General features: G+C 35.8%; 2 protein-coding genes across 2 annotated transcripts; both read left to right on the top strand.

Moving 5' to 3' along the window:
- The first annotated feature begins 5,589 nt into the window (after positions 1-5,589).
- Positions 5,590-6,549, top strand: LOC114651001 (olfactory receptor 8H1-like). The gene has a single exon (XM_028800955.1). It carries the CDS (start codon positions 5,590-5,592, stop codon positions 6,547-6,549), a length of 960 nt encoding a protein of 319 aa, XP_028656788.1.
- Positions 6,550-19,332: 12,783 nt separating this feature from the next.
- LOC114651000 (olfactory receptor 8H1-like) lies at positions 19,333-20,292 on the top strand. Its single transcript, XM_028800954.2, has one exon. The coding sequence runs from the start codon at positions 19,333-19,335 to the stop codon at positions 20,290-20,292; it is 960 nt and encodes a 319-aa protein (XP_028656787.2).
- Positions 20,293-22,541: the final 2,249 nt, after the last annotated feature.

Below are 22,541 nucleotides of genomic sequence, written 5' to 3'. Positions count from 1 at the left end.
ATACAAAGAGGACTGTTCATTTATGTTAGGTAGAATGCCCAGAGGGGGCTGGGCGGTCTCATGGTCTGGAACCCCTGCAGATTTTTTTTTTCTCCAGCCGTCTGGAGTTTTTTTTTTTGTCCTCCCTGGCCATCAGACCTTACTCTTATTCTATGTTAATTAGTGTTGTCTTATTTTAATTCTTACTTTGTATTTCTTTCTCTTTTCTTCATCATGTAAAGCACTTTGAGCTACATTATTTGTATGAAAATGTGCTGTATAAATAAATGTTGTTGTTGTATATTTGCCGTTTTCAATAGTGAGCTGCTCTTATTGTTAATATTATACAGTAAACACGTACATTTGGTTTGCGTCTGTAATAGACGGTGTACATTTATAGTACTTGTGAAAGTTACCGTTTTATCCATCCATCCATTATCCAACCCGCTGAATCCGAACACAGGGTCACGGGGGTCTGCTGGAGCCAATCCCAGCCAACACAGGGCACAAGGCAGGAACCAATCCTGGGCAGGGTGCCAACCCACTGCAGGTTACCGTTTTATTTTCACTTTTATTCTCTCAGAAACAATCACGATACATACTACCGCCCCGCCACCCAGGGGTCTGACGCTGATAGTTTTTATTTAAAATTGGGAATAACTGTAGATGTGAGTGGTGTTTTGAGGCGAAATGGAACTGGACATTCTCTGATCTGGAGGGATAAAAACTGACACAGAAATGCTGATGAATCTGCCTTCTTCGTATCTCACCGTCACTTGATTTTTTTTTTATTCAGTTTTATTGAGTGTTCCTGCTGACGCTGAATTAGTATGCACCTTATGGTCTATGATGTCAAAGATGCACTGACAAAAAAAAAAACAGAGACATAGGTAAATATGATATTTGGAATTTTTCATTTTATGACCTGTATAGTACATTTCGGAAAACATCGTGGCACGGATGCAACATTATTCATATTATTCATAGTCATTCACATAACATCTTGCGCTTGTAATCAGTGACAACGTGTTTTTTTTTTTTTTTCTGATCTTGTCAGTCCCCACATGTTGCTGTACAGTATTTTGTTTCTTTTGTACTCCAGGACATGCAGAGGAAAGAACAGTACAGAGAGGTAAGTTCAGCGCTATATGCAATCATTAAATTCAAATGTTAACAGTTCACACACACGCAAGGACCATCCTTCCTACATTTACGACATGTGTACCTGTTGCAATGCATATCTGATTGACAGGCTTGAGTGTAGTACTAATATAGAGGCTGTATACAAGAATGGTTAGAGTCACTACTATTTCCTGAGGAGTTTAAAGTTGTTTTTTGTATGCAGAGACTCTTACATGTTTTCTATCAGCCTGTAGTGGCCAGTGTATTTTTCTATGCTGTAGTTTACTGGGGAAGTGGCATTTGTGCAGAAGATGCCAACAGACTAAATAACCTGTGGATAGTTGTGTCTTGAGAGTCAGGCTGAAATCAACGGAGGAAGTTGTAAAACAGAGGTCAATCAGGAAGCTGCTGGCTGTCCTGAACAATGATTTACAACCCCCTGCATGAGGATTTGGCTACAAGGAGTAATAGACTGAGGCAACTGTGTTGCTCTAAGGAGCGCTACGTGAGCTTGTTTCTATCTCAGCCATCAGGCTCTATAATTAGTCCCCTTTCAGTTGAGGAGGTCTTTTTGTCTGTTTCCTGAATGACATACATCTTAACAGAGACTGATACTATGAGCAATATACTGTGCCAATATACTCTGCCAATGACTGATATCCTATACTGTAAAACTGTAAATTTTAAGTATGGGCAATTCTAATCACTTTATACTTAGTAAATACCTACACTTTGTTAATCTATGTATGAATAATTAATGTTAAATATGTATATGTACCTTGTTAGCATGTCTAAGGTTATTATAATTCATGTTATATGCATATTTAGCCTTTTTCCTGTTTCTGTAACCCTGCAGTTAACTTTGTGACTACTAATGTTTGGACCAAAATCTTTAAATGTCTTTCAGACAGCCTTGGTGACACAATGCCTCTTAATCCGCTAACAGCTGTGTTTGTTATACTTACAGATGGGCGTAAAGTGGGTAAGGACAAACAAACAGTAATTGCCTTTACTACACTACTGGCACGCAGACTTATCTTGCTCAACTGGAAGAATCTTAACTCATCTCTTTCCAGTCAGTGGGTAACCAATGTTATATACTACTTGATATTGGAAAAAATTAAATACTCACTTAGAGGATCTGTGCAAAACTTTCTTAAAACCTGGCAGGATCTAGTTAATAACATTTTAGTATAAGCATTTAAATTGAGTAAATGGATTCTCTTCCCCCTATTTCTACTATTAAAGTTTCACTATGTTGGCCTAGCTCTCTTTCACATGGGCGTGGGTTGACTTGACTTGAACCTAGTCTCGTAAAATTTGACTTGCTTATATGGAATGTTTTTTGATTTTAATAAATTCAATAAAATAAAAAAAATGAAAATCTCCTGCAAATACATCGGTATAACTGCATGACATGTTTTTGATCATGCACTTCCTCAAAACACAACAAGTTTTAGTTTTATTTTCTTTCCCCATCATTCATTTGTACATTTCTACCTAACTTCCAGATATTTTCTCCAGCTTTATATCCAAAATACAACTGCAGTGCGCATGCTTATTTCTCAATGAGCAAGGTGCTGGAAGGCAGAAAAAGGATGCAGAGGAATGGGACAGAAGACAGTAAAACCCTGTAGAAGAGAAGATGTGTGACCTAGAAGGTACATTCAACTTTTTCTTTAAAATGTTTGAAAACAAATATTCAAATCTATACCAGGAATACTTGATTCTTCACCAAAAGTGAGAAGGACGTCTTGAATTGCTAACAGAAGTATGGAGCTGTACCTTGCACTGAAAGAGCAGTGCATGTATCTGATCCATGATGTCTGTTTAAAAGTTAGGACTGTTTAAAAGGAAGTCGTTTCCCTCCAGCCCATTACGGGGAAGAGAACAGTCAAAGAATAACAGGCATTACTCTATCTCTGCTTTTTTAAGTAAGGTAGCATTGAAATTGCCAAAGAGACATAGCACTTGTGTGGTCACAAGACCTTATAAACCTACCCAAAAACCCCAACAGTGAGTTCAAGACATGATTTAAAACTGCCTCAGACCAGAGGCTTGAGAATTAAGTCAAGAGTTAGTCTGCGAGAAAGGTTTTGTCACAGTTAGAAGAGAGACCTCAGTGAAGTAAAAGTAAGTAGTGCTTTCTGATATTTTTTAAAAGTAGGCAAGTGAGTAAGCTACCCAATTTGTAGACAGTGGTTCAAAATCTATGTAGGAATGCAAAGAGAGGCAAAAGATTCCTCTAAAAAGTTATATTCAGAAAACTGACAGGTGAATGTATGGATACATGGATGTACTTTCTAAATATAAGAATACAGAGAAATTAATGTTTAGGCATTTGTTTCTTGTAGGGTTGACTGCTGCAAATTGTTATTCACAGACTTCTCAAACTGTTCTTTATACAGCTTCAAAATGCTGCAGCAAAAATCATCATAAGAGTTAAAAGGTAGGACCACATAACTCATTTTCTTAATTCTTTACACAGCTTTTACATTTAGGCTTAGAGGTAATTTTAAAATCTCCCTTCTTATATATAAAGCCTTCACTAGACAAAGCCTTGCTTATGTTTCTGAATATTATTATTTACAAACCGGACAGTTCAATAAAATCAAGTTGCCTGCCTACTAAATATTCCAAAGATTAATAAAATGACAGTGGGAAGTTAAGCTTTCAGCTACAGGACACCAAAGCTGTTGAATGATCTGTCTGTTTATATAAAAGATGACTCAGTCGATCTCAGTATTTAACCTTCTTTAGAGCTACTGATTAGCCATGCATCTCTGATTGGTAGCTATTTGGATAAAAATATAAGTAATACATTAATTATGAACCATTAATAACCCTTGTCTATTGAATTTCTCTTCTTGGTATCTTATTGTGGCACTTGGTGCCACTGCTATACGTTCATGCAGTTTTTGTGCCCATGGAGAGTCATTGGAAATAATGAGAGCATTGGTATTATTGAATGAAAGATCCTGTTGTCAGATTAGAGAGCCCAGCACAGACTTGTGAATGGAATATCCAGGAGGAGCTGTTGGCCAAGGTCTCAGGAACTCTGACTGTGTTTGACTCTGTCTTTAACTTTCTTAGTTATAACTGGCCTTGGATCACTCAGGAGTTAATTTTCTCTATGGATGATGCTGACTGGAGTGTTTGTTTTTCTTGCCTCTCTTGTCATTTAGACATAATTCAACAATAATGTTAATGGACAGATTTTGTTAGGTTTCACTTGTGTTTATCTGCTTGGATCTTCTTTGCCTTCCCGTATGTTTAAACAAATGTGTGCCTTTCTGTGGACTCATTATGTAATTAGCAATTTGTAAAGTTTGTAATTCTGTTTTACCTGTAAGTCTGCTACAAAATTCTGAGCCTACACTCACTGAAGAGTGTTGTACAAATCTGAACTGAATTGAACTTTTTAAGTGCACACACTTAGAAATCTCGGATTAATGACATTTATTCTCTTGAACAAGGTACTGTACAAGCAAAATTTCACAAGGGTAAAGGTGATTGTTTGGATTGTTTGGAAATGTGCAATTTGACATTTCAATATAATACTTATTTCAGCATTAGGGTATTATCAAAATACACGTACAAGTGATTTCATAAGCATGCTTATAAGGATGCCTTTAGACAGCAAGATACTTATTCAATTGTACCTATCATTACATTGTTTTAGAAAGTATTGTTAATCATTTAGCAATAATATCAATATTTTTTACGAAGGAATTGTTGACAAGATGTTCCGCACATTTTCTGTTCAAAAGTCTTTCCTGAATGTATTTCTTCCTATTTCATGTAAGTATCATTTATTTTGTATCGTATATTGAGGAAATTAAGTGTGTATATAAAGTAAAATAAACATTTTTTTAGCAATACAAAACTGTTGTAAGTGACAATTTACATTCCTTAATGAGGAAATGCTATAATTGTAATGTAGGTGATAACAGTGAACAAATATCCTGGGATAAAAAAGCCCTTTGTGAATATTAAAGGCAAAGCAAACATTAATTATACTCATCTTATAACTAATGAAAACCCCTGAGGCCCCTTTAGTCCATGATTCAGTTAGAAAAATGACTGCCTAGTATAAAAATACTTACACATAGAGAAACTCAAAGGAAGCATAGCTGCTTATTGAATGTGATTCATTAAGTGGTAAGTCATTTTCTGGAAAAGAAACCAGGTGGTGAGAAATTTACAATACTAATATACAATGTACATTTAAAAAGCATTTATACATGTAAAATTTTTTTAGCTTAAAGTGTACCTATTGACTTTGTCAATTCTCATTTTCCTCCTTTACAGATAACTACTAATGTTAATAATGGTTTAGTATTGTACATGGTCTACTATCTATCTATCTATCTATCTATCTATCTATCTATCTATCTATCTATCTATCTATCTATCTATCTATCTATCTATCTAATATGTGATATTTTTGTTCTTTTTTTCTCCTACAGATTATACATAATTCTGATAATGAATGCTTCCAATGCCAACATTAATAATAGCTCATTAACAGGAGGATTTCTTCTCACAGCTACTGATGCTCTTGGAACAAAGACTTATCGAGTGATAATCTTTTCTTTAATTTATGTAATTACCTTATTAGGTAATGGTACAGTCTTATTCGTAGTTTTCTTTGATAAAAGTCTCCATACTCCTAAGCATTTTTCCATTTGTCATCTAGCTTTAGTGGACATTGGCTTAAACACTGTTTTTATCCCTCAAGTAGTTTCTGTCCTAATTTTTACGGTGAATTTTATTTCATTTGAGGGTTGTTTCTCTCAGATGTTCTTTATACACTTTTTTGGTGACATGGGATCCTTCTCCCTTGCTATTTTGGCTTATGATCGCCTCATTGCCATATGTTTTCCACTTCACTATTCCACTATAAATACAAATTTCCGTATGATTCTCATTATTGCTGGAACTTGGATTGTAGTTTTCTGCTTGGATATGTATCAGGTATTGGAGGCTGCAAAACTGCCTTATTGTAGCTCACGGATTATCAGGGGTGGTTGCTGTGAACATGGTCTTGTATATGTGTTAGCCTGCATAGATACTTCTTTTAACAGAAGGCTTGGAACTGCTAAAACACTTATTGTTTTACTTTGTCCATTGTGTTTCATCTTAAGTACATATATTATTATTATGGTTATTGTGTTAAAAATTGCATCTGTGGAGCAGCGACAAAAAGCCTTTCAAACATGTTTATCTCATCTGCTTTTTGTATGTGTTTATTACATTCCCATCATGTTAGCATATATTGTTGCAAATCTACGTTTAGTAATATCTGTTGATGTTTTGACATCATTACTTACACTGATTATTATTTTGCCACCTATGTTAAATCCAATAATTTACTGGTTCAACACTGAAGAACTAAAAGAAAAATTATTAAATGTTCTTAAAAGAAATAAAACATTTCCAAGATGAATGAAATGCTCAGCAATATATTCTGTACTTTTTAGAGTTAGAAAAAGAATTCAATTAAAAATATGAAGCATTATCTTTAAATCAATGTCTGGAAATAAAGTATGTAAAAATAAGGTGCATATAATATGTCATAAAGCATGTTTTAAAATAATTGTTTTAATTAATATTCACAGACAAATATAGAAATTAGTGGCATGGTGGGACAATGGCAGCTGTATTCAAATCGCAGCATGGTCACCATTTGTGTGGAGTTAGCCCAGTCTCCCTTCATGTTCATGTGGAGTTTACCTGTCTGATCTTCTTTCTGTATTTGATAGACTGATTGGCAGTTCCAAACTGATGCATCGTTGACTGAGTGCTGGTGTGTATGTTTGTGCCCTGCAATGGTCTGGCACCCTGTCAGGCATTACCTCCTGCTAAAAAGGACTCTAGCTTACCCTTAAACCTGGATTAAGCAGATTCAGTAAGTGGATAGATGAATGGGCAATTACAAGAAAATGGCTTAGTTAAACCTGTGTTTAACATTTCGAAAAATGCAATTTTGTATTCATCCATTTGAAATGCTAGTAACAATTCAGGGTCAAGTGTAACTGGAACCCATATGTTCCTCATCAGATGCAAGGTATTGATAAAACTATTCCATTGAGTTGCTATATACTATATGTTGTGTACAGTTTCATTTTTAAAATCACAATGTTTGCTCACTCTGATGCAGCTTAGGTCTTTCAGTTGACTGTATTTTAAAAAAAAACTTCTTCTATGAGAAAACTTCAAAGACTGATATTCAAATGTAAAGAATAGTTGCTTGTCTTATCTCTTGCTAACTTCAATATTAGTGCTACACACTATTGCAGAATTTTATAGATCTGTTGTTTGCACAATACTTCCAGGATCAGCTAGATCATATTTTTGAATAGTTAATTTATATTGTCTTTGGTATTGCCTTCTCAGGTCATTTTGAAAAAAGCCTTATCTATCCCACTGCCTTTTGTTGAGCTACAATAGTATTAAAAACAGATTTTAAATACTTTGCCAGCACTCTAAAAGTATTGCCCTCCTCCTGATTCCATTCCAATTAACTCTTAAACCTGTGGTCCCTGGTTTTATTGAAGAACTGTTAGGCATCCATTGCAGCCGGAAAAAAAGACATTTTCTTTTTACATTGGAAAACAGACAATGGAAAATAATTGTCAAATTTCTTTGGTTTTTTTTGGTTGTTTTGTTATTGTAACAGCTTTAAAATCATTATTTAAAGAGCATTTTCAAAGTAAGCAATGCTTATTGTAGCCACCTCAGCCAACACACAGTTTCATACATAGTCTGTGGATTCCTTACTTGACACACATTACCTAAAATAGTGAGGTATAATGAGACAAAAATATTCAGATCACCCGTATTATAATTCTGGGCAAGTATAAATTGGAAAAAAGAGAGACTCAGTTTAGTTTATTGCAAAACATTCTTCTTGACTGCTTGTTCCTTCTTCCAAAATTCAGGTAGTACAATGTATTAAGTCAGGTTGCACACATCATCTCTATTGTCCACCAGCTGAATTTTTTTTATAAAGACTGATATTTTTAATCTGCCCATGGAACTAACCTATACTCTTGTACCTCATTTAAAATTAACTTAGTAAATTTCTGCTAAAGACATTTTGCAGATTTTTTTTGAGCCATCTGCTTAGTAAATAATTATAATGAGGAGGAAATACATAATAATTATTATAATGCAAATATTTAGGGTAATTGAAAGTAATAATTTTGGGGTTTTATGTATTCAGTAATATCTGCAGAATTGCTATACGTCTGGAACAATGTATCCCAAGACCCACATATTTATTTAGGTTACAAGTTTAAAGTTTGGGAGGCAGGGTGGTATTATAGCTACTGCCTTGTGGATCTAATTTTGTGAGTTCATGTCTTGTGTCCAGTCACTTTTGTATAGAAACTGCAAATCTGCTTGGAAAAAATGGTTTCCTTCAGTATTCCAAAGATATAGTGCATGTGTTAGATTGACTGGTACGTTTGCCTAAGTGGGTCTTGTGATGGTCTTTCTCTAGTGTGCCTTCCTGCCTCGCACTTAATACTCTAGCTCTTCCAGATGACGCGTTTGATTACTGGGCTTTAAAATAGTACTGTATATACACGGATAAAAGTAATCAGATTATACGCAAGAACATGTTATTTAAAGTCAAATGATTTATGACACAAAGAAACATGGTTATTAAATATCCTTGCCAAAGACAGACTACAAGAAATGGAAGGAAGTTAAACTGAAAGTGGGATAAAATGTCCCAGTTTATACTGATTTGATCTGATCTTGCTAGAATTTTACATTAAAAGAAAGTAGAAGAGACTGGAAATAGATTGACTACTGAACTAATCTTGATAAGCATAATTTGAATTTAGTCATAACAAGAGCAGTATACCACATCATGCTCCTGTTGCAAAAACAGCTTGAAATCTGTCGTTTGAAAATTGGTGAAGAGTTAAGAAATTCACAAAAAAAACAACAAGTTTACTTATTCCCTGACCACACCATTATAGACCTGAGATTATTGTTTTGATAACTTGTCTCTATTGTTGCTTCTGTGTGGAAAGTCAATTAAACATTAAAAGTTATGTTTAAGGAGTTGTTCTATAAAGACTGGATGATTTTTTTTTGTTATTCTTTCACCATTTGTGGAGTGTGTGGAAGAATTTGGATTTTAGCTGCAGGTACAAGTAAAACCTCCACTTCTCCAGGTGTATGTACCCTCCAGAGAATACTCCTGGATTAGATTCTCAGTGTGGTCATCAAATCTAGTAACTCTGAATGTGTTCTGTATGGCTGAGTTTGTGTCTGTACTTGAATGTAGCATTTAATAAATCGGTGTTGTCACCTCAAGCATATTGCTGCCACAGTTCTGTAATTAGAAGAGCTTAGTCAGACAAAGAATTGTTTGATGGACTTTAACTGCTCCTCTCCTGTGTAACACAGATGTCTAATTAGAGTGAATCCTCTTGACACACTTCTCACCACTAACTGTTGTTCATTAAGTCTATTGTAGGCTTATTTTTCCTGTAGGTTGTCTGCTGTTTACTTCCATAAAATACTATTCCAGGTGAGACATTACATTTCCATATCCCCATGCTCATTTTGTGGTTGAAAAACTGTATAACAAATAAAACCTAAAATTCCACTGAATCCAGTGATGACAAATTATTTTAAAGAATTTCTGTTCACTGTTAAATGGTTACTATTCCTTACAAACACCAGGTTCACAGAACAGTTATTAGAGGTTTGTCGTGTGCACTGGCTGAGCTCTGGTTACACGGTCAAGTATAATGGGGCATCTTTACTTAAAGATGTGTACAGCAGTGCTTGTCCTGTACTTTTATGATTTAGGACTTTAACTTCTATATTCTATAAAGGACTATTTGTGGTATGTACAGCATATATTGTGAAATTGCTCAGATGTGAAGATTTTAATAAATTGTGAGGCAGAATTCCTTTGAAGCTAAGCAAAAGGATTGTTAGACATAGCCTAATTTGTTACACAAAAGCACATTAATTCATTGAAATTTAAAAGTGTTAACAAATGTTATTAAAATATCAACAAGGTTTTAATAAATGCTAATTGACTAATAAGTGATTTGAATTTTAATAGAGAGAAACAGAGAATATGTGTGGTTACACACAGGTTTAAAGAATAAAATATTTGCATAAACTGCTAAATAACCTACCTGGTAGAAAGGAAAAGGAAAATGATAAAAATGAGACTGCTAGGACAACACATTTACAACATAATAATTACTGTACATTGTATGGTCCCTTGCTTTTTGTGATGCTTTTTAACTTAAAAGAACTGTGTATGATTTTTGCCAGTTGTTAGCATGTCATCATTTTCACTTTAACCTAATGAAGGCACAAAAATGATACACTGGGAAATCATTTATGAAAGGACAGCACAGTGGCACAAGGATTAGTGCTGCTGATCTGACTACAGGTTGAATTCTTAGCTGAGTGAGTGCCTGTGTTGAACGCACATTCTACCAATATCCATATTGCTTTTCTCCAAGTACACCAGTTTCCTTCCACATTCCAAAGATGTGTGTTTTAGATTACTGGTGGTCCTACTATATGTTGCCCTCTGTGAGTAAATATAGTATGACAACCTACAACTCGTATTCTGCCTTGTGCCTGTTGTTGTCAGGACATGGTCAAATAAACTATAATTATGTAATAATTAAAGTGATGTGTCTGTGCGGGTTGGCTCGTCGCTATCTCTTTGTTTTTGGGAGTCTCTTAAACCCGACACCATCATTGGTCATGACCAGGATGAGCTGAGCAGATGAGGACAGACACACCAAGCAAGTGGATGGTGAAAAAGTACAAGTGCTTTTATTAAAAAACTCAAAGTGTTGAAAAAAGTGCAGTGCTTCAAAATATCTATAAATAATCCATAAAATAAAGTGCACGGTGGAGGTTAAACATGCAGTTAATAAATCCATTAAAATGATGAGGTTAAATAGCCAGGGACAGACTATAAAAACAGTGAGCCCCAATGCTTCCCTTTAAAAACTCCTCCACTTTTCCCGTTTGAACCTTGCAGTGTAAAGAGACACCCACCAACAGCTGCAGTCAACTTTTGTAACTGGGCCCTGTTCCCTATCGCCCTTCCTTCGGCGTCTGCAGGGCAACCTGACGAGCCCCACTCATGTCTCCTGCCACTCACCCTCATCCCTTGCAGGGAGACTCCATCACTCAGGCCGCTCCTACTCCCAATAAAGTGCTCATTAGGAGCGCCCCTATCACCGCCTCCGCTTTCCATGGCCCTGAGCCTCACTTCACACCACCTGCCTCACTCGATAAGCTTGGGCGCTCTCTCTCTCCATCTCTGCCTGTTTTCCATTTCCCTTTCATGATCACTGGCCAGTCTGTTTTCCTCTGATCTTTTTTTTAATTTTCTCTTTTATTCTTCCTGCACTCATGCTTCCCTCTTTAAAATGGGGACGTGGCACAGTTGCGAAAATCAGCAACTCCTGGCGCCAATTAGGGCTGCGGGTGATCCTTCACCTGTGCACTAAGTGCAGGACCATCAGCTCCCGCATTGTGCACGGGAACCGCTCTCGCCCCGCTACCACGACCCCACCTGAAGATGCAAGTCTGCAGATTATTTAAAAGGCAACAATCAGCTGCAGACCTATCTTTACCACAAGTGGGTCCTGGAAAAGTTTGGATAGAAGATATTGGTACATTATTGGTTGATTTCCTTATAATTCAAGATGTGATAAGTATGTAGCTCTTTATGTGAGATTTGTCTTGTCATTTTCAATGAAGTTGCATAAGATAATTTGAAAACCTGTTAAAACCAGCACTAATGTAAGAGCCAAATCTGATAAGCTAATATTAATGGTAAATTTACCTTAGTTTGTTTAGTTTTTGAACTTGATAGATAGTGAGAGATTCAGTTCATCCCCCTGTAAGTTACAGAAAATGAAATGTTCGTAATATTAACTGTGACAGTAGAACAGCCCTTAGATTGAACAGTTAGATATGCATCAAAGGCATATTGTTTTCTCACTGTAATGTTATGTTATGTAAAGTTCTTTATGTACATGGTGTGGTGAATAAGATAACACATAACAAAATTAAGAAATGTAACCTAGATCCTTAATCCTCAAGCAGAATACCATAAATTTCCCTTTTCCCCCTTTTTGGGTGTATTATGATCTTTTTTGATTTATTTTTGTGTAAACGGTTTGCTTTGAATTTTACTGAAATCTTTTAAAAGAAGACACAGCTTTGGAGCTATTGCTGGAGTGGTTGTCTATTTGGAAACCCTCACAAATGCAGCTACAACTAATGTAGTGAAACTTATCCTTCCATTCGCCAATTTTCTAATCTGCATATTCATTTCAGGGCACTTGGGTGAAATCAGTCCATATCAGAAGCAAATCACACAATTAAACATAGAATTTATAATAACACTTTTATGCAGAAAAACAGAACAGCCAGTTGTAGAAGAATGATAATACGTTAATCAGCAAAAATGGTTTGATTACAGTAATGAAGAGTTGCAGGTAGAGGGGGCCTCACCCTTAGTATCATGTGCAAAGTAGGAACAAGCCCTGGGTGGGGTTCCAGTTTTTTATGGTTCTGCGATTAGAGTAGTGAATTAAAAAGTACATGAAGTAAAGAAAAAAGTTAAGTGGAGGAGAAGCAATACTGCAGTAACTTCTACACAGTAAGAAAATGTGCTGTAAAATGTTAGCTATAGACGTCATGCTACATAGCAGACGAAAGCCTTCTTTGTACCAGAGTGACACAACAACTTGTTTATTAATGGTCAATAAAGACTGACTTTCTCTCTGCAATGGCCCTTTGTCATTTATTTTGGTCAAGGAAAAAACCACCTATTTTATTTTTGTGTAATTAGTGTAAAACAATTATCGCATGTAAATCTATTTCTGACAACATATTGGATAAACTTGATACGCCTTTTAAACTTTACCTACACATTTCACTTTATTTCCTGTGTTGATGAATACTATGAGAAGTGACCACTGATTTCACTTTTAGCGCTGCTGAGGCTCCTTCATACATAATGCAATACACAATAATAATACCCCACATTTCATGGTGACTGCTTGTTTTTATTGAGCCTAGCCAGGTCTAAAATTTCTCTGTGTAGAAATTTTGTGTGTCCTCTGGTACTGGGTGGGAGGATGTTTGTTGTTGTAATATCATTGAGCTTCTGGAATGCCTACATTTTGCCTGGTTGACGAATGAAGTACCATGTAATACATACTGAAAAGCACTACCTCATTGTGTTATAAATGTTATATATGTATTATTATCTTTTGTGGTTTTTGAGGTCATTTCGTGTGTGTTTTGTTCTTCTATTGCTATTATTGTGTGGTAAGAAATTCATTTTTATCATTTTTTGGTCCTTTAAGTTATTTATATTCAAAGGTAAGTACTGTAATTCAATGTTATATTTTTATGTGACAGCATCTGAGATCATGTGATTCTGCAATCGTACTGGTCTATCCCTCTAAACAATCTTTGTGTTCAAAGGTGTTTTCAAAAACAAGTAGTGAGGTACAATTTAGTTTTCAACTTGACTTCAGTTTGTTCTTGTTTCCCATTCTTCCCTTTAACATGGCACTTGGTTGTCCTGTCCTTTTGGTTACATTCAGTGCCTTTCTTGTTACATGTTTTCGTTTCCATGACCTTTTCCTCTCACAAAAAATTAATGTGTACTGTCATACACACAACAGATTGATAAAGTGGTTTAAACTGACCTGGCCCAACTTAACAGTGAGTTTTGTTACTGAAAATGTATTTTCTAACTAAGAAAATCAAATGCAAACATTGCTAAGCTTAATTAATTTTTATTTGATATGAATATGAAATCACACACTTCATCTGCTGTTGCAAATTGTTAGTATTTAAACAGGACATGGAAAAACAAAATTTCACTTCATTGCTCAAACAATTATATCATATTCTAATGAAAGCAGAATTGATTTCAAGCCCTGGGCAACACTGGCAGTAGTTGTCCCTTAAAAGGAACAATTTGTGCCTTTGAGACTAAACTCACCCTCTGTGTCTTCAATAGCTCTGCACACTCCACCCTGACCTTGAATATATTCCTGTTAGTCAAACCTCACACCACTCGCCTAGAATCAGTGGAAACACCATCTGCCACATTTTATTTCATGAGCTGATCCAAAGCTAGGATCCTAACCGAGGCTCACTAGTGACCATGCACCTACGATTATGGACTTTTTTTTTTGTTCTTTATTTCGTCTTATACGATTTCTCGTATTAGAAATTTGTTAGTTTTCGCATACCCCTTGGGGTTAGAGTGCAGGGTCAGCCATTGTACAACGCCCCTGGAGCAATTACAGGTTAAGGGTCTTGCTCAAGGGCCCAGCAGAGTAGGATCTCTTTTGGCAGTGACAGGGATTCGAACCAGCAACCTTCTGGATACCAGATCCTTAGCCTCAGAGCCACCACTCCGCCCCACTTACTGTAGTAATAGAGGATTGGTCTTTATTAAGTGCAACCTCAACATTTTACATCAGATAGAAATCAACCAAAAAAAAAACCCCAATCCCATCCAACAGCCTCAATTTTGCATTGCACGGAAACTGAGACATCTCTGGTAATTCAGTATAGCTTCTGCCTTATGTAACTAACGTTTAGCATCCAGTAAATTCTGCAGAATCACATCAGCCATCACTGTCAATATATTTAGCAGATTACCAGTTTGGTTTACAACAATATAGAAATTTGAAATTCTTTACATTTTTTCTCAGGCATTTGAATCACAGAGTAACAGGTAGATTTTCAGAAATATAAAAGTCACATTAGAAGTCTGTTGGAAACATTTTTTTTGCCTATGAAGGAGAAAAACTGAAGGTTTTGATTATCTATTATAATATGCAATTTTTAACGTATCCATCAGTTTTATTTGTTTGTTTATAGCTGCTTTTGTATTTTACCTGCTTGCATCTCTTAAATTTACAAATTCAAATATTTTGTGATATTGCCCTTATCAGTGCTAAAGTATTTCTTTGTGCTTGGCCAGAGAAAGAAATGAAAAAAAAACAGAACTTCTACAATCATTTTTATAAAAATATAAGTAATACATTAATTATCAACCATTAATAACCCTGCTCTATTAAATTTCTCTTTTTGGTATCTTATTGTGGTACTTTGTGCTTTTGACTTAGCTGTCACAGTCACAATGAGGAATTATGGTATAAAGGAACCCTGGTAGCAGTTCTTGACACACTTCTGCTCAGTAATTCGTTGGCTAAAAGTACTCAGTGTTAGGGTGTTAGAGAGAGGATTTGCAGCATTATTCATAATGGCAATCAGTTTTGTTTTAATTATCCACTTTGCCACTACCTCCAGGGGGTCCAGACTGTGTTCAATAACTGAGCCTGCTCTTTTAATTAGCTTGTTGATTTTATTATCTCAATAGATGATGCTGACTTTGTGACTCCGTGAGGTCGTAGAACCACATGGATTTCTCTGAGACAATCAGCGAAGATCAGGCTACATTACAGTTAGTGACATCATGGCATCTGAGCATTTCAAACTTTGGAATTCGTGTTCACCCCCACCTACTCCCACACCTATGGTCATAACATCAGAACTTACAATGATAAGGTGATAAAACTCATACATTATATGGTTGAATAGTTGTGTTAAATGTTGAGATAGGTTTTGGTTTGCATAAAATTTCTAGAAATTAGTGAAATTTTTGGCATTAAAAATGGTAAGATATATTTGATCATACACTGCATTCACCCAAGACTACCACAAGTGACAATAAGTCAATTTTTAAACATGTGCCTGATACATCTAATAAGGCATACTTAGGGTATATTTTTGAAAATAGCACATTTTAATGTAGGAACATAGTACTGAGTAGTGCATTCAATATTCCCAAAGGTCTGAATAACATTACAGTATACAGCAATCCACTGAGAAATTGAACCCATTTGTAGAAATTTTTGGCTATAAATAGTAAAGTATGTGTGACTTTGGACAGTTTTATGACCTTATAACAGTTTTTTATTATTCTTAAATGGCATATATTGGTGTTTATTTTTATTGTGAGTTTTATTACTGCTAAAATTGATTTAGTAATTCAATATTTGTGATTTATTTAGTTTTTCTGATTGAATTATAAGAAAAAATACATGGTACTACCAATGCTTGTAATGCTATTTTTCACTTCTTTTCATATATTTACAATGTGTATGTCATTTATATTATATACAGTATTTACAATTTATATGTTAATATTCTTCATTTTCAATAGATATTCACTTCACTGTTACTGTTTTTCCTTCACAAATAACACAAAGTGGGCTTGATATTGACTCAAAAACATATTCTTTTTTCTTTTACAGCTGTCTACTCAGCTGTTTTATAGAATTTAAGATGGAGATTGTTGTTGTGTCAGCCCACCCCGCCATTAATGATGATAATGGCTCAGAAGTGGAAGACAACAACATAACAACGTAGCAAATCCTGATTTCATCCCATCCACCCACAACCTATACTGCCCAGTCCCAAATGACATGGGCCCTCTGCCAAGAGGAAGTGCATGTGGCCTGTAATTGAGGTTTATGAGGATGAGGACGACAATGATGACGAGGATGAGGACAAAGGCCAGCCAGCAACACAAGCCAAGACACCCACCAAGAAGAGGAAGCCAGCAGCCAGGCTTACCACCTGGTAGAAGGATGACCTGGATAACCCAGCCATGTCTGAGTACCAGCATTCTCCTAACTGACTTCACTGAGGCTCCATTCAAATAGTTCAGCAGGTACTTTGGCCCCCACCTCATCAAGCAAATAACGTACCAGACCAACTTACTTGCAACCCAGAAGGACTTCAACCCCACCTTCACCACCACTGAAAACAAGATGAAGATTTTTGTGACTATCCTGCTGTACATGGGGATTGGTGAGCTGCCCTCTTTTGATGACTTCTGGACAATGGAAACCAGCCTCCCCTCAAGTCGTAAAACTCATGTCATCTAAGAGGTTCAGGCTGATGAAGAGGCTTTTCCACTCAGATCCCTGGCACCATCAACCGATTCTTCAAGATATGACCACTGATGAGCCACATGATTATTGCCTTCAGGAGTGAGCCATGGACTCCCAAGCAGTCTGTGGATTAGGTCATGGTTACCTACAAACGAAAGACAGCTGGCAACCTGAGGCAGTACATCAAGAACAAGCCAGACAAATGGGGCTTCAAGTTGTTTGCCAGGGTTTCTGAGAATGGCTTTACTCATGATAGTGTGATATACCAGGGAAAGACTATGCTGGAGGCTCACTGTGTCCCCCTCACACCTGAACAAAAAGCCACAGGTGCCACCAACCAGATAGTCACCATCCTGCCCCACACCACGTTCTCCTCCACCACCACAGCCATCTTTGGAGAAAACTTTTTCACCAGCCTGGAGATGGTGTGGTAACTCAAAGAAAAGAATTGCAGGTACGCGGGGACAGCCACAAACAACAGAATAAGCAAGCCTCCATTCAGGTTCTTCAAGGAGATGGAGAAGAATGATGTCTCTGGCAGTATGTGTGACTACATCACCAGTGAAAATGGGATCCTGGCCCTCAAGTGGAAGGAAAACAAGATCGACACTCTGCTGTTAACAAACATGGGGCTGGAGCCTATGGTGGTACATGTGGATGTTTGCATATGCAATTGATGTCATCCTCATGCCTGGGTCATTTGCAGGCAGGAGTGAAAGGCTCTTTCTGTGGATGGCCTGTCACTACAAAACTTCAAGATCATGCTGTTCAGGGGTGCCAGCACCCAGAAGGCAGTCATATCTCATCCCTGAAGGAGCTCGGCATTTTCAGGCAACTTCATCACCTCTGATAATGACCCCAAGCCCGTCTGGGGACATTGCAGCCACATCATAGATGATTCTGTGTGGTTTGACCCGTCCCTGTTACAAGCCTCTGTCTAAACCAACAGCCAGGCCTGCAAGTACTGCCGCAGGAAAGGAAACATCTTGAGGTCAAACGTGGCCTGTAAGTGTTTCAATTACTGCCCTATAAACAAATCTGTCTTTATGTGTACTCATTATGTAATTAGCAATTTGCAAAGTTTGTAATTCTATTTTACCTGTAGGTCTACCACAGCATTTTGAGCATACACTCTGTGAAAAGTGTTATATAAAACTAAACTGAATTGAATTTTTTAAGTGCATGCTCTTGGAAATAGTAGTTAATGACATTTAATCTCTTGAACACAGTATGGGCAAAATTTCACCCAAACTGGCTGAAGGTGATTGATAGAAATGTACCGTTTTACATTTTAATATACCATTTTTTTCAGCATATTACCAAGACAAGAGTGCATGCCTTTAGGCAGTAAGATAAATGCTATATAGTACCCATCAATGTTTTAAAAAATATTGTCAATCATTCAGTAATTATATGAATATTTTTAAGAAGGAATTTTTAGCAGGATGTTCCACATTTTTTCTTTTTTAAATGTCTTTCCTGAATTTCTTTTTTTCTATTTCAAGTAAGTAATAATAATAATAATTCTTTACATTTATATAGCGCTTTTCTCACTAACATTTATTTTGTATGGTATAGTGAGGTAATTAATTGCCTACATATCGTAAAATACACATTTGTTATTAGCACTGCCAAGCCGTTTTAAATGATGATTTACATCTGCCATTCATGTTCCTTAAAGACAAAATAATACAACTTTGATGTTAGTTATAACAGTGCACAAGCATCCTGGGATAAGAAAAGCCCTTTGTGAATATTAAAGGTAAAGCAAACATTAATTATACTCATCTAATAAGTAATGAAAACCCCTGAGGCCCCTTTACTCCCTGATTCAGTTAAAAAAGCCTGCCTAGTATAAAATACATACACTAAGAGGAATTCAGCATATTGAATGTGATTCATTAGTGGTAAGTAATTTTCTGGAAAAGAACCTGGGGTTGAGAAATTTACTATACTAATGCACAATGTACATTTTTAAAGTATTTCAACATGTAAAATTTCTTTAGCTTAAAGTTTACCTATTGATTTTCTCGATTCTCACTTTCCTCCATTACAGATATTTAGTAATGTTAATGATAATTGTTCAGTATTGTATAACGTCTGCTATCTATCTATCTATCTATCTATCTATCTATCTATCTATCTATCTATCTATCTATCTATCTATCTTAAAATGTGATATTTTGTTCTTTTTTCCTCCTACAGATTATAAATAATCCTGATAATGAATGCTTCCAATGCCAACGTTAATAATAGCTCATTAACAGGAGGATTTCTTCTCACAGCTTCTGATGCACTTGGAACAAAGACTTATCGAGTGATAATCTTTTCTTTAGTTTATGTAATTACTCTATTAGGTAATGGTACAGTCTTATTAGTAGTTTTCTTTGACAAAAGTCTCCATACTCCTAAGCATTTTTCCATTTGTAACCTAGCTTTAGTGGACATTGGCTTAAACACTGTTTTTATCCCTCAAGTAGTTTCTGTCCTAATTTTTACAGTGAATTTTATTTCATTTGAGGGCTGTTTCTCTCAGATGTTCTTTATACACTTTTTTGGTGACATGGGATCCTTTTCCCTTGCTATTTTGGCTTATGATCGCCTTATTGCCATATGTTTTCCACTTCACTATTCCTCTTTAAATACAAATTTCCGCATGATTCTTATTATTGCAGGAACGTGGGCTCTGGTTTTCTGCTCGGATATGTATCAGGTATTGGAGGCTGCAAAACTGCCTTATTGTAGCTCACGGATTATCAGGGGTGCTTGCTGTGAACATGGTCTTGTATATGTGTTAGCCTGCATAGATACTTCTTTTAACAGAAAGCTTGGAACTGCTAAAACACTTTTTGCTTTACTTTGTCCATTGTGTTTCATCATAAGTACATATATTATTATTGTGGTTATTGTGTTAAAAATTGCTTCTGTGGAGCAGCGACAAAAAGCCTTTCAAACATGTTTATCTCATCTGCTTTTTGTATGTGTTTATTACATTCCTATCATGTTAGTATATATTCTATCAAATCTGCGTTTAATAGTATCTTTTGATGTGTTGACATCATTACTTATTCTTTCTGTTATTTTGCCACCCATGATAAATCCAATAATTTACTGGTTCAACACTGAAGAATTGAAAGAAAAATTACTAAATGTTCTTAAAAGAAATAAAACATTTCCAAGATGAATGAAATGCAAGCCTGTACTTTTTAGAGTCAGAAAAAAATTATATCAATGTCTGGAAATATGTAAAAATGTGTATATAATGTCATAAAGTATTTTTTAAAAATAAATATTTTAATTAATATCCACAGGCATATAAAGAAATGAGTGGTACAGTTGGACAGTGGTGACTGAATTCAAATGGCGGCATGGTCACTATTTGTGTGGAGTTTGCCCAGCCTCCCTCTGTTCATGTGGCTTTTATATAACTGATCGATGCCTCAGTGAGTGAGTGCTGCTGTGTATGTATGTGCCCTGCAATGGACTGGCACCGTGTTGAGTGTTATCTCCTGCTAAAATGGATTAAGCAGATTCAGTAAATGGATAGCAGTTAGCAAATTACTTAGTTAATACTTTATTCAACATTCTGAAAAATGCGCAGGGAAGCAGATTTTTTTATTCATCCATTTTAAATGGTAGTAACAATTTATTTATCAGTTCTTTCAAGCCTACAGGGTCAAAGGTAACTGGAACCCATACCTTTTCTCAATTAACACAAGGTATTAACCAAACCATCCAATTGCAGGACAAATTCATTCCAAAAATTCTAATTCAGAGTTGTTTTGTACTATATTTTGCAAACAGCTTCATTTGTAAAATCACACTGATGTAATGTAGGTCTGTCAGATTGAATGTATTTTAAAAAATCTTCAAAGGCAAAAAAATTATATTCAGCTATAAAAGAATCATTGTTTGTCTTGTCTCATGTAAACTTCAATATTATTTTTCTCCAGAAATGGTATGCAATATTATAGACTTTTTCTCATCTGGTTTTACACATCACTTCCAGGATCTGATAGTTCATGTTTCTGAATAGTTCACTTATATCATCTTTGGTATTGCCTTTACAACTCATTTTGAAAGAATACAATAGTATTAAGAGCAGATCTTTAAATACTTTGCCAAAACTCTAAAAGTATTATCCTCCTCATGATCCATTCCTATTCACTCTTAAACATATGGTCCGTGGTTTTATGGAGGGATTGTTAGGCATCCATTGCAGCTGGCAAAAGTGATTTCTTTCTACATTAATGACATTAGCAAATAACTCAGATTCCTTTGATGTGTTTTTTCTTTGTCACAGCTTTAAAATCACCATTTAAAGAGCATTTTCAATGTAAGCAATGCTCATTCTAGCCAGCTCAGCCAACACACAGTTCCACATATAGCCTATGTCTTTCTCATTTGACACAAATTGCCTAAAATAATGAGACATAATGAGCACAATTATTCCTATCACCTGCAATATATTTTGGTGCAAGTATATAGTATAAAAAAGAGAGGCTCTGTTTACTTTATTACAATATATTTTCCTTGACTTCTTGCCCCTGTTTTCAGCATTCAGAGATTATTATACTGATAACTTGTCTGTGTGGAAAGTCAATCCAGCTTTAAAAGTTATGTTAAGGGAAGTTGTTCTCTAAAGACTGAATGTTTTGTTTTTCTCTCACCATTTTGATTGGAGTGTGTGGAAGATTTTGGCTTTTAGCTGAAGGTAGAAGTAAAAGCTTCACTTCTCAGTACTTCTATGTACTCTCCAGAGAATACTTCTGGGTTAGATTCTCAGTCTGGTCATACAGTCTTGTCAATCTGAATATGTTCTGTATGGCTGAGTTTGTGTCTGTACTTGAATGTGACATTTAATAAACTGGTGTTCCCATCTCATGTACAATATATTGCTGCCACAGTTCTGTAATTAGAAGAGCTGATTCAGACAAAGAATGGTTTGATGGACATTAACTGCTCCTCTCCTGTGTAATGCAGATGTCTAATTAGAGTGAATCCTCTTGACATCTTCCCTACCGCTAACTGTAGTTCATTAGATTTATTCTAGGCTTATTTTCCTGTAGACTGTCTGCTGTTTACTTCCACAAAATACAATTCCAGGTGAGACAATACATTTCCATATCCCCATATTCATTTCCTGGTTGAAAAACTATATAACAAATACAACTTAATATTCCAGTGAATCCAGTGATAACAACTGCATTTATTTTAAGGAATTATTATGATAATTATTAAATAGTTTCTATTACTTACACAGATCAGGTTCAGAGAACAGTTTTTAGAGGTTTGTGATGTGCCAATCCTGTCACAGCTGTAGCTTCACAAGGCCAAGCTCTAGTTTGTCACGTATAATGAGGCTTCTTGACTTAAAGAAGTGTACAGCTGGGCTTGTGCTGTATTTTTACAAGTTAGAACTTTAACTTCTAT

This window comes from Erpetoichthys calabaricus, chromosome 4 (assembly GCF_900747795.2).
Source record: "Erpetoichthys calabaricus chromosome 4, fErpCal1.3, whole genome shotgun sequence".
Taxonomy (NCBI): domain Eukaryota; kingdom Metazoa; phylum Chordata; class Cladistia; order Polypteriformes; family Polypteridae; genus Erpetoichthys; species Erpetoichthys calabaricus.
Note: the sequence above shows the minus strand (reverse complement) of the source record. Positions and strands in the feature narration are given on the sequence as shown.